A 13,588-nucleotide genomic window follows, 5' to 3' on the forward strand; every position below is an offset into this window, starting at 1 on the left:
GGCTATTTACGGTTACTTCCATAGCTGTTACGCGTGACGACCTGGACTCACTATGCGTTCTCCAAATCCATAAATTCATGTTTACAGCAGGTTTAATACATATTCTAGGTACCTAGGTACATTTCAATAGCCCTTCTTTTTATTCACCAAATTTAGTAGCGGCTCACCCTTTTCCCATCGTGCTAAATTCTTCTCTAGTACAGCTAAATAGCGTTTCTCATGCTGATCGGTCAACCCGCTTACGTGGGGATTAACGACCACATTAGGGAGAGACCAGAGCTCGTTACCCCTTGGTAGCGGTTCTGGGTCCGTCACATCCAATGCAGCACCCCGCAGTCCACCAGAAACTACCGGCTTCTTCAGGCTCTCGATCAACGCCGCTTGGTCAATAATCTGGCCCCGCGCAACATTAATCAGAAGTGTTCCCGACCCTAAACCATTGCTACCGCGTTCACCGAGAACTTCTAACTCCTCTTCGCCGATTAAATGCCTAGATTTCTCTGTTAATGGCAGACATGCTACTAACACGTCTAAATCCTGGCGAAGGAAGTTGTGAATAGAAGCTTTATCAAGACCGTCAAACCACGCAACCGGCAATCGACCTTCTTGATCCCCCGTTCCCGGTAAACAGAAACCAGAATCGTATCTGCTCTCTGGAGTCGGCCGCGGGGACGCCGTAAAAGCGAGTATTTGAGCACCCATGCTATGACAGACACGAGCTATCTGTCTTCCAATACTCCCATATCCCAAGATCCCCACCCGGTTGCTAGTCATGTCTCTTACAGGGCCCGCAGTACTTTTTAGTTCACCGTGAGATACCCAACGGCCCTCATCTTGTCGTGCACTCAAGTAGCGGAAGTGGTGAGCGAAGGCAAGGATCTGCAAGATAACCCATTCTGCAATTTGCGGTGCGTGAATACCGGAAGTGGTCGCGATTTGAACGTCTTCTTTTTGGAAGATAGGCTCGGCGAGAAGATGGTCGACTCCGGCTGGCAATAGTTGGATGAATTTCAGCGCGGGGGCTAGGTGTGGTTTTGGTATGGCAGATAATGTTGTGAGTATTGTGGCATCTTTAAACAATCCTAGTAAGTGTCAGTACACCTTACATATTCATTTTTTCCACGGTTGCTACCTTCGTCAATCTTTTCGTTTGCATCCCAAGTCGTGATCCCATAGGATTGATGCACCCAGACAACTTTCAGCCACGGGTGTCTACTCTCGATGCGAGAAATGAACCCGTCTGGCTCCGGAAAGGGGAGAATAGCTAAGAGCTTTGCCCGCTCGCCAGTATTTTCTTGCGCCATGGTGTATGGAACTCTTCACTCAATATAGGCCTAATTCATCAGCACCCAGGTGATATATGAACTACATTATGTATATTCAACGTTCACTTATCATCTTAATTTTCCAATTCTCCAAGTTTGAATAGGCCTAATGCTAGACTTAGTGCCGGTACGATGATGCCCCGTATGTGAAGTAATTGGCAGCCTTCGTTTTCGGGGTAGCTTCGCACCGAACCTCCCAGGACCAAATCAACATCAAACCAAGATTCTACATTATATCGTCTTGATAGAAACTTACCTACCTAGGTAGGTGCCCACTTTGTCGCGATATGCCCAAAACTTGCCCAATAACTCGCTAACACGCCTGTGAAGATGCTATCACTTAAGCACATCGCGCATGATTCGCACCCGCATTGCCCTTATAATATAGAAGCGATGTATAATTACCCAGGTACCCTCCCGGCGCACCCCATAGCTGCTTAGAAGCCGCTACCCTCCCAATCCAGTTCTGCCGCAGTACCCCGAGCGGATTTGTATTCGCTATTAATTCCCGGCACTGTTAGGGACTCCGAAAGCCCCACTCCTCCCGCACCACGTTGAAGAGCATCGTGATCTATTCGAATTCACTGGCATTTTCAAGCTAGATTTTGAGTGCTATTGATCACATGGAAGAACTTGGTGTAATTATGCAATGCAATACTCTTAGCAAATGCTACGAGATCCCGAACAAATCAGGCGACCCCACGTTACGCCAGAATCAAGATGTAGATGTACGACGGGAAAACGTAGCATATATAGTGCGTATTTACTGCCCAGTTATGCTAGCGCCCTACATTCTTCTCAACTCTCTAGTGTTACTTATATTGGCATCTACCTTCTTTGATTCTTCAGAAGAGACACCTCCATTGATTGACCCAAGTGTCTCAAGGCCATTCAAGATTCAAAGGAAGAGACAACGCCCATCTGTAAGGAGCAATGAGCAACACAATAGTGGGGACCAAGGTTAATCTTCCACCAGTTTTCGCCCCGGGATTCCCCGCCATGTTCGTGGTGTGGTCTCTGTTCACTAGTTCGGATGATGAGGATGAAGAGAGACCAAGAAGGCGTAATACCACGTCAGATCGACGACTACAGAACGACCGGGACTCTCCTGGACCAGCGGATTCCGATGAGGAATCAGACGAATTAGAGAAATCACAGAGACCAAAGAAATCAGAGGAATAAGGAATGGTGTCCCTATGCGTGCATTATTTTTGGGTTGTGGGTTACACAGAACAGCGCCCCAGGTACACCACCGCACCGCTAACCCCTTATAGCTCCTCTAGCACATCCTTCAACAAGCCTTATAAAGGCTATAGCCTCCTCTTTATAGCGCTTCCTTTAAGCAATAGCGATAAGGAAAATAGGGACCAAAGATCTACCCAGCCCGCAGACATACACATAATAGCAAGAACGGAGTGAAGACCATCCCAAACCTTTGCGATAACAATATGCATAAAAGGCCCAGGGAGATGTAGATACTTAAGAGGAAGATGGAGAGTAGAGGCTAGTATGAAAGGGATTCCTACACCGATACTGGCCGGGCCACGGCAGATACCCCAAGCATGAGGATTTGAAGTATGCAGGTTGACAGAGGGACCAAATCGGAGTTGGCTATGAATCAAAAAGGTTTGAGGTTTGAAGTGCCGATGGGAGGCTATACTGGGGTAATTTGAGTGTGTCGTTACTGTTTTTGAAAAGGGCACTTAGGTATTTGAAAGTATCACAGATGAGGTCGAATGAATCCAGTGTGTTGCTGAATGAAGCTTCGTTGGGCTTATAGCCGTCAGTAGGTCGAAACATATTTGGTAGGGTGTAGGTGCCCATAGCAAGTCCTACAGCGCTAAATATGCCCATAATCATATCCGCTATATAATATGAGTAGCCGGAGATAAAGACTGGCTAGTTCGTTGTATAACTGTAGGTACCTAGGTAGGTAGGTATATCCCTTATCCCCGAATTTTTAGGCCCAGATAAAGCCTTACCATAGGGTACCTAGGTAGTTTCGGTAGCGGCCCATGCTACTTCGGTCTCTTTTATAATCGCAGGAAACATACGGTCGCATTATCATACACAATTGGATTAGCGAGCAATCTCCCGGAAAAGGGTGAAATATATGATATCATGCGAAGCTGTATTCATACATTGATTTATAGTTGCGATTTCATGCAGTTACCAATAGCTTGGGCACTCAAGGACATTAAGGGGCTCGCGAGTACCTATCCTCTAGGAAATATAGGTGGGGTTTTCCAAGGAGTACGCTCGTAAATATTGATTAGGTACCAAGCGCTCGCTACAACATAGTGGGGTGGTCTCAGGATGAAAATCAACTCCTAAGTGATTCCAGAATATTCAATCCAACCCAGGCTGAAGAAGTATATAAGTGTATCACGCGATAAAACGTAACTCATGAGCACTATATCACGACAAGAGAAAGCCAGTCGGATGAATGGAGTAACAGTCCTTCAAGACATTGCTATTGTAAGCAACAATTTAGAATACGACATACGGCGACATAAACCAGTCATTTAAATAAGCCAGGACGATTAAGGCTAGGAAGACAAGCACGCGATGGTTTCAATTACTAATAAAAGGGGTATAGATCCTACTATTATTCGGACAGTAAATAAATACGGGACGATGAAGGGTCCCGAAAGTCCGTTAACATAGCGACAGACAAGGATTATCTGATCTAAGCTAGTGCCAGCTTGAGTCATATACAATTCTTGCAGGGGCTTCGCCTAAATCCTCACAAGGTCTAGGCTCGAAGCCACAATCTCGGTAACAGCCGCAACACGTAGTCTTCCTTCACGATAAGCTAAGTAACGTATTACTGTATGCCTAGGTATGCTGTCGCCAAATCAAGTTTCTGAATATCTCTCTTCCATTCCAATATACTTGATGAAAAGACTAAAGCGCCGGCCACCGTTTCCTAGTGATATGAAGACATGTTTTCGGGCAACACAGATATTTGTACAACCTACCGTTTTAGGGGAAATCTATCACTCTCGGCCAATCAATTCAAGTCGGATTTATTAACTCTGTATGAGGTAAACCCCGGAGATAAATGTTCTCGATCGAGTCATACAAAGCCGAGATCCAAATACATTAGCTCCGTCAGATTAGTTCCAGTGCTACATAGGCAAAGATTCCCTGCGCGACCCGAAACCAGATTCAGCTATGACAAAAATATTTTCAGTAGACGGACTGAAGAAAGTACCCGAAATAAATGGAAATAGACCAATAGAACACCTTGTGGGACGCATGTTGCTTAAACTCCAGGGCCATCACCTAATCCCCGGACAATTAGATCCTCGACGGACTTGACGAGGACCCCGAGGCCCATAATTTCCGTCTATTTTCTTTCCTCCTTTTTTCCCCTAAGAAGACCTAGACTTGTAGACGGAGACCTAACTATCCGCGAAGAGTCAGCGAAATAGGTAGAATTTTTCGTAGTTCCTTTTCCCGTCTTTGTAGTTCCCACCCGTAAAATCGATTCAAAATGAATCATAATTATTAATAGGCTTGGCTCGTCTATGGACCCACATAGTGGAGGCCCATCTATGTATATACATGTAGTACAGTTCCCGCGATAATTGAGATCACGAAGTTGTACAAATGGATCTACTATATATTCCCCAGGTAACACAGATGTCTCTATATTAACTAATAGTTATTGAGAAACCACCCTACTTTATACTAGATATATATATCTACCCTCCCGGGTACTTACATGCGCCTATCCCAAACGACGACTCCTGCCCCGAGAATTCCCACGGAAATGGCCGATTCTAAAGGCCAACTTCAATCCGAAGTGTCATCCCAAACATTCACAATGGCGGAAAGCAATTCCAGCATAGTAGATAGGGCCAACAACGAAAAGGCCCTGTCATCTAGCTCGGGCAGCTCTATCGAAGATTCACACTCGATCGCTGCCGCCGACCAAGAAAAGACCCACGACCTTACTCAACATACAACCGCTCTATCTCGACACAATGAGGCTGTGGAGAAGATTCAGACCCGAGAGGATGGAACAGAATATCCAACAGGAGCAAAGCTAGTATTAATCGCCCTAGCGTTATGTCTAAGTGTATTCTTAATGGCCCTTGAGTAAGTTTTCCCCCTTCTCTGTCTTATAGTCAAGCTAGAGAATTCACAATAGCTAATGCTTCAAAATAGCAACTCTATCATCACAACCGCCATTCCCAAAATCACAGACGCTTTCCACAGCTTACCCGATGTAGGCTGGTATGGAAGCGCGTACCTTCTAACCACTGCAGCCCTACAACTCCTCTTCGGCAAATTCTACACTTTCTTAAGCATAAAATGGGTATACTTGACCGCAATCGGAATCTTCGAGCTCGGAAGCTTGATCTGCGGTGTGGCACAGAACTCGGTCACGCTGATCATCGGTCGTGCCGTTGCCGGCTCCGGTTCCGCTGGTATCATGTCCGGCGCTCTGCTTATCCTCGCTCACAGTGTCCCGCTGGCTAAGCGGCCCATGTACACGTAAGTGCTTCATATCTTCAATCCTTGATATAAGCTTGTTAATAATCAAACCAGGGGCCTGATCGCCAGTATGTATGGTGTGGCATCGGTGGCTGGGCCTTTGCTCGGGGGTGTATTCACGGATAAAGTGGTACGTAATTTCCCCTTTACTATTGCGCTATTCTTTAGGCGGGTTACTAATATTCGATCGAAATACAGACATGGAGATGGTGTTTCTACATCAACCTACCAATCGGCGCCGTGACCATCCTCGTCATTCTCCTATTCTTCCCCGCGCCAGTCCAAGCTATTCCCAAGGACGAAACACTAATGGAGCGCTTCAAGCGCTTCGATCCCATCGGCACAATCCTATTCATGCCTGCCATCATCTGCCTTCTCCTAGCTCTGCAGTGGGGTGGTACCAAGTACCCATGGAGCAACGGGCGCATCATCGGGCTCTTCGTCGTATTCGGCGTCCTCTTCATCGCATTCCTATACGTCCAACACATCCAACAAGAAAACGCGACCGTACCTCCCCGCATCATGAAGAAGCGCACGATCTGGGCCAGCAGTCTCTTCTCCTTCGGTGTCGGCTCCGGGTTCTTTATTTTTATCTACTACGTCCCGATCTGGTTCCAATCCGTCCAAGGCGTTAGCGCCGTCGAATCCGGTATCCGCAACTTACCTATGCTGATCAGCGTCGTTGTATTCGCCATGGGTGCAGGTGTTCTAGTCACAATTTTTGGGTACTACGCGCCGTTCATGATTATCGGAACGGTGCTTATGTCGATCGGTGGCGGTTTACTGTCTACCTGGAAACCCGATGCTAGCTCCGGTGTCTGGATCGGATACCAAATCCTCTTCGGCGCTGGTGTCGGTATGGCTATGCAGCAACCCCTAATGGCCGTACAGACCGTACTGGATATCAAGGACGTACCTACGGGTACCTCGATCCTAGTCTTCGTGCAGACTGTCGGTGGCGCTCTATTCGTGAGTGTAGGCCAGACAGTCTTCAGCAACAAGCTCGTTCAAGAACTAGCCGCCAACGTCCCTAGCATCGACCCCAACGTGATTCTCAATGCCGGTGCGACAAACCTACAGCACAGTCTACCAGCCGATGTTATTCCCAACGTGATAATATCATACAGCAATGCTTTGACAACAGCGTTCATCGTTGGTACGGCTCTAGTCGCTTTCACTATTTTCGGTAGTGCGACGATTGAGTGGAAGAGCGTCAAGGGCAAGAAACTCGAGCCCGTCGCTGTATAAACTCATGTTATCTCTAAAAAGGCGTTTTGGTAATTCATTATTGGGTTTGTATATAGATAATTCATGGACTGGGCCATAATAATAGATAGTGTATATTGGATGGGGGATAAACTCGAGACGGACTAAGATATAGATCTGGCGTTCAGGAGGGCGAAGTGCCCGATACATTGATGGCGATGGGAAGATCATGATTCTTAGGATAGCATAGCGTTATGGTGGACATCAGCATATTTCCTACTCCTTAATAAATATTATCCTCTCCTGTTACAACCAAAGTACACTTCATCTATCAGATAATATGCTTGAGCAGAGGCCTTAGATAAAACTGTTCAATTCGAAATTCGCAATACTATTCCCCAAATCCTCTATACAAGGTGTGAGAGAAATGGTGCAGATGAACAGGGCGATACCACCCCATGCCATTTGCTATTCAATTCTTTCGTGCCATTTTGGCAATTCACATCATCATCTACCAGCGCGAACAAAAGTTCCTCCGCGAAGCCCGGTGTGACCTCAATCTCACGACGGTATCGATCCGTCCTTAGCGCTTGATACAAAGTAAAGCTGAAGTACTGCACAAAAATCCGGCGAGTTCTCCTGAAGCTTTCGTTCGTGTAAACGAGGCGAGCGAGGAAAAAGAACTTATTTGTGAAATGATCGTCGTGAGCCGGGCAGTCGGAAATTTTTCCCTTATCCATGATGAAACAATGAAGATGGATTTGAAACTTCACGGCCTCTATGCTGAATAAACGTCGAAGTGGTTTATGGATTATATCCTGGAAGGATTCTACGCCGAAGCGGGTTGCCATAAAAAGAACGTCCACGCATGCTCGCGTTATGGTCTTAGGTTTCGCCAGGAGTTGTGCTAGGTCTGGCTCGACTGTTCATGACCCATTAGCCCGCAATATCGACGATTGAGCATAGCAACCACAAGGAAAACAAGTCGATATTGTACATACCTTCTTTGCTGTATATGTATGTAACGAGCCACTGAAATTTGACGGGATCCTTAAAAGACTGCAAATATATAGGCGACTTCTTATCCCGAGAAGCCAATAATTAGTAACTTTAAGGGATCCATCTAGGTAAGTTCATGGTCATATCTTACAATTTTTGAATCAGCAAGTATATCGCGGAAGTGTGTAGAGGCGTCGCGGAGAATCGATTGATGGAGGTCCCATTCTGTATCACCACAGATGACCGCGACATCGGAAACTTCTTCTAAATCCGACGCTCTACGATCGAATATTTTAGCATACGGTGGCCTAAAACCATGGGACTAGACCATTGGAGTTAGGGCTGGGGGATTTGAGGATAATCATACTTGGCCTGCTCTCCCATGTTGAAGTATATACACCTAAGTTAAGAGAATCTAATGCTGTCGCTGATGTGGATGTCAATCATAGTAGAAGTACACGATGAAACCATATTCGTGCCTTGGAGAACAACAATATAATGGGGACAAGGAGAGAAGAAAGATTATGTAAATTCTCAGGAGAGGGAGCGATGATAACAATGACATAATCAGGCATGAAGTACTCCTGCTTATATTGATGATATTGCTCAAGGGAAGCGACAACCCGCAGTTCTGCAATCACACTAAGAAACTTTTACCAGGAAAGTCTCAATCAGCAAAAGCGATAGAGCAACAACTACCCATAATCCCCTATTAGAGTAGTCACCCGTGTAAGCAGGTGCACTCTAACATGTACTCATGATGAGTCAAGCATTAATAAGTTCTTTGGAATAAAGCATTTATTATATTACGCTCTATATGCCATGCCCGCGGTAACTTATCCAAAACCACTACCTTACAGCAACACCAAGCATAGATAGCCGCCCTTATTTATACACGAAAAGAAACCCAAATAATGCTAATCCTCTCCCCAAGATCAACCACCCCAACCTTAAACACCCTAATCCTTTCTCCCCAAATGCTCATCAAGCGACGACTCCGTTGAAGTATCAGTCGAAGTATAGCATGAGCTTCCTGGGGTATATCTAAACCCATCAGCAACAAAGCGTGAATCATTCATCCCCTCATCGTACGCCGGAAGCTCCTCATCCACAGACGCGTAATCTGGGAACGCCGAGGTCGGACTCGGGGGAGTGGGAGCAGAACTATGTTGTTGCATCTCTCGGGCATATTCCCGAGAGCGTCCCTCTTCCGCTTCAACAATATCGCCTACAACACTAGCGACGGCGCGGAACTGGGCGATCTCCTGCTCCATAGTCGTGGAGAGATTGTCCTCTTCCTCGCTCTCAGCTCCGTGTAGCCTTCTCATCATAGCTTCCTTTTCTTCGTCCTCGATCTCTTGCTTTCTTACGGTTTGCTTTAACCACTTGATGATTTTGCTATACTTGGTGCTGATAGTAATATGCTTTGTTTCGTGGTCATCATGGTCGTCGTCGTGGCGGCAACGATCTTCGCGTGCCCGACGTCGGTCCTCGCGCGTGGTAGTGAAGCAACGTGTGTGTATGGCGCTAAATAGGAGACCAAGTAGGACGACGATGGCTACAATGTGGATGGTCGATATCGCGTGGAATAAGCCCGGGTGACGGAAGGGCTTTGGTAAATTAGCAAGTAGGTCATTTAATACTTCTTGTATATTAAAAACTTACAGGAGGGGGTGGTGGGTGTGGTGGCCTTCCACCGAAAGGCATATGGCCGGGGTGATGGGGTCCGTCTAGCCCTGGAGGAGGTGGTGGAGGGAAAGGGGGCTCGCCCTCAGGGGGGTGAAGGGGCAGTTCAGGTCTGCCATCAAAATCCTCACTCGGTCCCTAAACAAGTCAGTATTCGATAATATAGGGAGCATTTTTTCCTGTCTAGGCTTACCATCTCATGTGTGAATTCCTCAGCTGGTTCGGGCTTCTCTTGAGCGTCATCCTCTGTTGCGTGGTGATTTGGTGGTGGGTGGCCGTGAGGCGGGCGTTCATCGCCGAACTCATGGTGTGGTGGAGGCGGAGGAGGCGGTGGCGGACCGTGAGGGGGACCATGGGGTGGACCATGAGGAGGGCCATGAGGGGATCCATGAGGACCATCATGAGGGGGGCCGTGAGGAGGAGGACCGTGAGGGGGGCCGTTTGGAGGTGGCGGTGGAGGTCCACAATGACAAAAGGGAGGGAAAGGAGGATGGTCACCATGAGGGGGCGGTGGGTGATGAGGATGGTGAGGAGGATGTGGGAAAGTGTGATTCCCATGATCCCCGCCGTGATGGTGGGGAAACCAGTGATGTGGGTGTTTCCCTTCTCTGCCATGGAAAGGCCAATGGTGTCGACCAGGTCGACCATCAAAGGGGCCCTGATCTCCAAGTCCGTGTCCATAGAAACTGCTAGCCATGTGCTTCGCCCGATTGTACATCGTTTTCACGATGCATTTCAGGCTGTCGCACTCAGCGAACGAATGAAATTCGTGAGGTGGCTTGAAATCATGGCCCATCTCAGCAATACGGTGTACCTTGGAAGAAATTGCGTATTCGAGAGATGCTAGTTGTCGCATCATGGACTTCAACTCGGCTAATTCTTCATCTAGAGTTGCCGGAGCCTCTTCATCTGAGCTGTCATCCTTTTCCTCGGTAGAAATTGGGACTTCAACAATGGACCCGGTGGCGTTGATGAAGGAAACCGAAACTGGTGCCATCTGTTGGAATTGAACGACGAATCTAGCATCTTCGACTTCCTTATTATTCATGGATACGACTTCAAAAGCCATCATCTGTCCTTGAAACTCATCTTCGAGGTGAACACAAGTAAACGCCCAGATAGCGATGATGATGTTGCCATCTTCGGTAGTGATCGATCCAGATCCAGCGCCGTTCTCATCTTGTGCGAGTTTTTGGTCATTAAGGGTCACATTTCCGTAACCACATGGGGATGTCGACTCGTGGATGTCGAGGCGAAGATTCTAAGTAAGATAATTTAGTAAGTTGACTACTCTAATATGAAAGATAATTTAGACATTAGAATTTGTCTGACTTACTATGTCTTGGAGAGCGACTTCATCCGATGTTTTGTCGATATTGATGTTTATTAAAGCACGTGGGGTATAGACTTGAGTAGCTACGTGTTAGAACCACAACACAACCTCTGATGATACTTGATTGATTGATCTCACCTTCATGTCTAGTTGGAAGAGCCGCCGCCAGCACCGGCGCTAGCAACAACTGAGCCTTTAGAAGGCCGCGCATGATTTAACTAGGCACCTATAAATTATAAAGAAAAACAATAAATGGAGCGAGGTTGCCTTGGCATGGCAAGACTACGAAATATCCTCGCTCAATGAAAGCCCGGATGGAAGAAGAGATAAAATGGCTGCCTACAGAAGCGGGCTGTAAGGAATATGTAAGACGCCCGGGTTGACCGTGAGGGCGCGGAATAGAGTGGGGTGCCACGCGGACAGGTTCACTTCAGGTAATATACCCACCCTCGAATGTTCGACCCGGTCACTTCTTTTTTTTTCCAGGGGGATAAAACGAAACAAGACGCAACAGATAGGTACAAAATCGGAGAAGGCGTAGTAAAGAACCGCCTACGAACCAATCGAAAACCAAGTCCCCGTGAGAATTGCCTTGACTTGCCAGCGATCCGCCTAGGGCTACTAGGAAATAATAGAGGACTTTCTAGTATCTGCTTGTAGGAGGCTGTGTAAGCCTAACTACCGCTTGGTAGGGATGGTGGAGAAAATCGACCAATGAGGGTCAACTAGCTGACGAGTCCTCTAACCAGGCTTGCATTGGCCTGGGATATTGCCGACCAAGAATCAGGGGGGTGGATTCGTACGCAAGTGCTGAAAAACAAGTGAAAGAAGCCATTTAATCAATCAATGATAATTTTGTTAAAATGTATTCGAAATAATTTTAAAGCCATTGTTTCGTTTTGCAATCTGCCTGGATTTTCGGTTGAAATAGTAGACTAAGGCTTGATTATAACAACAGTCATCTAAGCCTTCTGGGGAGTAAAATAGATCAGAATGAAAATTTCCGGTTACAGATTTCCAACTGAAATATTAGCATCTACCAGCGGAAAGGTTAGGTAGATTCGAAGCTTGACACAACACGGTAATTAGATAGATGGTTGGCTTGTGATGATGTTGATGATGAATTTCAAGATCTGGCGGGTCGGATCCACATAGAATTAAATGGATCTTTCATGCAATGACTAATGACGTGGCTTGGTTATAGGGCTGGTGAATGTGGCTTGTATATAGCTTAGCTCGTGTGATGTGAGTGGATAGAGACTTTACGACCCCACCAATTTCTAACTTTCAGCTCTAGCAGCTGTCACCATCATCACATAGCAAGATTCCTTGTTGCGCGTTTCCATATCAACAACCAATTTGCGCTTCGCTTAGTCACCGCACCCAAATCGTTGTGCGGTTTTCGCAAAGATGGTAATATACGGCTCTCTTTTCTAGTAGACTTATGCGCTAATGCAGATCTGTCTCAGTTACCTCTCGGGCTCTTGAATGCCGCCCAAGGCCACCCGATGCTTGTCGAGCTAAAGAACGGAGAAACCCTCAACGGCCACTTAATACAATGCGACACATGGATGAACTTGACACTGAAGGAAGTTATCCAGACGAGTCCGGTACGCGACCATTTTCCCTACCTCCGAGCTAGCGCCTTGACTAATATTGGAGAATTAGGAAGCAGACAAATTCGTTCGTCTACCCGAAGTATACGTGAAGGGGAATAATGTAAGCATTCGCTCCAATTCAACACAGTAGTATGTGCATGCCAAGAAATGGATAGCTGACAAGGCATGGTAGATCAAATATCTCCGGGTACCCGACGAAATCATCGACCTCGTCAAAGAACAACACGGTCAACAAAGCGGATTCCGAGGTGGCCGCGGTGGACATGGCCAGCAAAGAGGAGATCATGGTGGAAGGGGTGGTGACAGAGGTGGCCGTGGTGGACGAGGCCAAGGACGAGGTCGGGGTAGAGGCCGCGGTGCGTGAGACTGAGCCGATGCTCTGAGATCAATGCGAAAAATCATGCGTAAAAAAACGATGAAACCATTGAAGACTTCATCTGGGGGCATGCAGACGCATGGATAGACTTTTAAGAACTCGACAGAGTTGAAAGAGAGTGGTGAGATACAACTGCTCTAGCAGAAGAAGATACCCACCCACCGAGATGGTGAAGATGCAAACAGTTTCTGACTGTTATTGCACATAGACATGAGGCAGATCAGATGGGAGAGCTAGGGTAGCAATTGAAATACCCTCCAGGATATGACCCGGACGTTCATCTACTCCATATATCCCTCTGCCTTCAATCATTCCAGCCATTGTTTCTGCAAGGCATTGTCCCTGGGGGTTCAGCGAGCTGGAAGCTGACATGCTCAATACAAAATTTAAAAAGCTCACAAAGTTAGGTTAAGGGCAACACGCACACCAAACCCCATAACAAGCCTTAAAATAAATATAATTATTAAATTAAAAACTAGAATGTTTAGGCTAAGGACGATATTATAATTCATGAAGAATAAAGGGGAGACTAATTCAT

At 46.7% G+C, this 13,588-nt stretch overlaps 6 protein-coding genes across 6 annotated transcripts; 2 read left to right on the top strand and 4 right to left on the bottom strand.

Moving 5' to 3' along the window:
• Positions 1 to 54: 54 nt before the first annotated feature.
• F4822DRAFT_416952 (uncharacterized protein) lies at positions 55 to 1,409 on the bottom strand. The gene is made up of 2 exons (XM_051459390.1): positions 1,133 to 1,409; positions 55 to 1,082 (listed from the first exon to the last, which is right to left on the bottom strand). Exons 1-2 carry the CDS (start codon positions 1,302 to 1,304, stop codon positions 124 to 126), a joined length of 1,131 nt encoding a protein of 376 aa, XP_051310763.1. The 5' UTR covers positions 1,305 to 1,409; the 3' UTR covers positions 55 to 123.
• Positions 1,410 to 2,301: 892 nt separating this feature from the next.
• On the bottom strand, positions 2,302 to 3,192 carry F4822DRAFT_416955 (uncharacterized protein). Its single transcript, XM_051459391.1, has one exon. It carries the CDS (start codon positions 3,183 to 3,185, stop codon positions 2,937 to 2,939), a length of 249 nt encoding a protein of 82 aa, XP_051310764.1. The 5' UTR covers positions 3,186 to 3,192; the 3' UTR covers positions 2,302 to 2,936.
• A 1,965-nt stretch (positions 3,193 to 5,157) lies between these two features.
• Positions 5,158 to 7,079, top strand: F4822DRAFT_438560 (putative efflux pump; the record flags this gene model as incomplete). Its single annotated transcript, XM_051462533.1, has 4 exons — positions 5,158 to 5,432; positions 5,502 to 5,831; positions 5,886 to 5,961; positions 6,030 to 7,079. The coding sequence occupies 4 exons, from the start codon at positions 5,158 to 5,160 to the stop codon at positions 7,077 to 7,079; spliced, it is 1,731 nt and encodes a 576-aa protein (XP_051310765.1).
• A 365-nt stretch (positions 7,080 to 7,444) lies between these two features.
• F4822DRAFT_446105 (uncharacterized protein) lies at positions 7,445 to 8,504 on the bottom strand (the record flags this gene model as incomplete). The annotated part of the gene is made up of 4 exons (XM_051463473.1): positions 8,404 to 8,504; positions 8,188 to 8,314; positions 8,039 to 8,117; positions 7,445 to 7,959 (listed from the first exon to the last, which is right to left on the bottom strand). Exons 1-4 carry the CDS (start codon positions 8,418 to 8,420, stop codon positions 7,445 to 7,447), a joined length of 738 nt encoding a protein of 245 aa, XP_051310766.1. The 5' UTR covers positions 8,421 to 8,504.
• A 33-nt stretch (positions 8,505 to 8,537) lies between these two features.
• On the bottom strand, positions 8,538 to 11,387 carry F4822DRAFT_379774 (uncharacterized protein). The gene is made up of 5 exons (XM_051456385.1): positions 11,194 to 11,387; positions 11,059 to 11,129; positions 9,916 to 10,983; positions 9,702 to 9,860; positions 8,538 to 9,646 (listed from the first exon to the last, which is right to left on the bottom strand). Exons 1-5 carry the CDS (start codon positions 11,264 to 11,266, stop codon positions 8,996 to 8,998), a joined length of 2,022 nt encoding a protein of 673 aa, XP_051310767.1. The 5' UTR covers positions 11,267 to 11,387; the 3' UTR covers positions 8,538 to 8,995.
• A 968-nt stretch (positions 11,388 to 12,355) lies between these two features.
• F4822DRAFT_416958 (like-Sm domain-containing protein) lies at positions 12,356 to 13,586 on the top strand. The gene is made up of 4 exons (XM_051459392.1): positions 12,356 to 12,468; positions 12,525 to 12,665; positions 12,724 to 12,774; positions 12,847 to 13,586. The coding sequence occupies exons 1-4, from the start codon at positions 12,466 to 12,468 to the stop codon at positions 13,036 to 13,038; spliced, it is 387 nt and encodes a 128-aa protein (XP_051310768.1). The 5' UTR covers positions 12,356 to 12,465; the 3' UTR covers positions 13,039 to 13,586.
• Positions 13,587 to 13,588: the final 2 nt, after the last annotated feature.

The sequence above is a fragment of the Hypoxylon trugodes genome, assembly GCF_022578975.1.
Source record: "Hypoxylon trugodes strain CBS 135444 unplaced genomic scaffold F4822scaffold_9, whole genome shotgun sequence".
Lineage (NCBI taxonomy): Eukaryota > Fungi > Ascomycota > Sordariomycetes > Xylariales > Hypoxylaceae > Hypoxylon > Hypoxylon trugodes.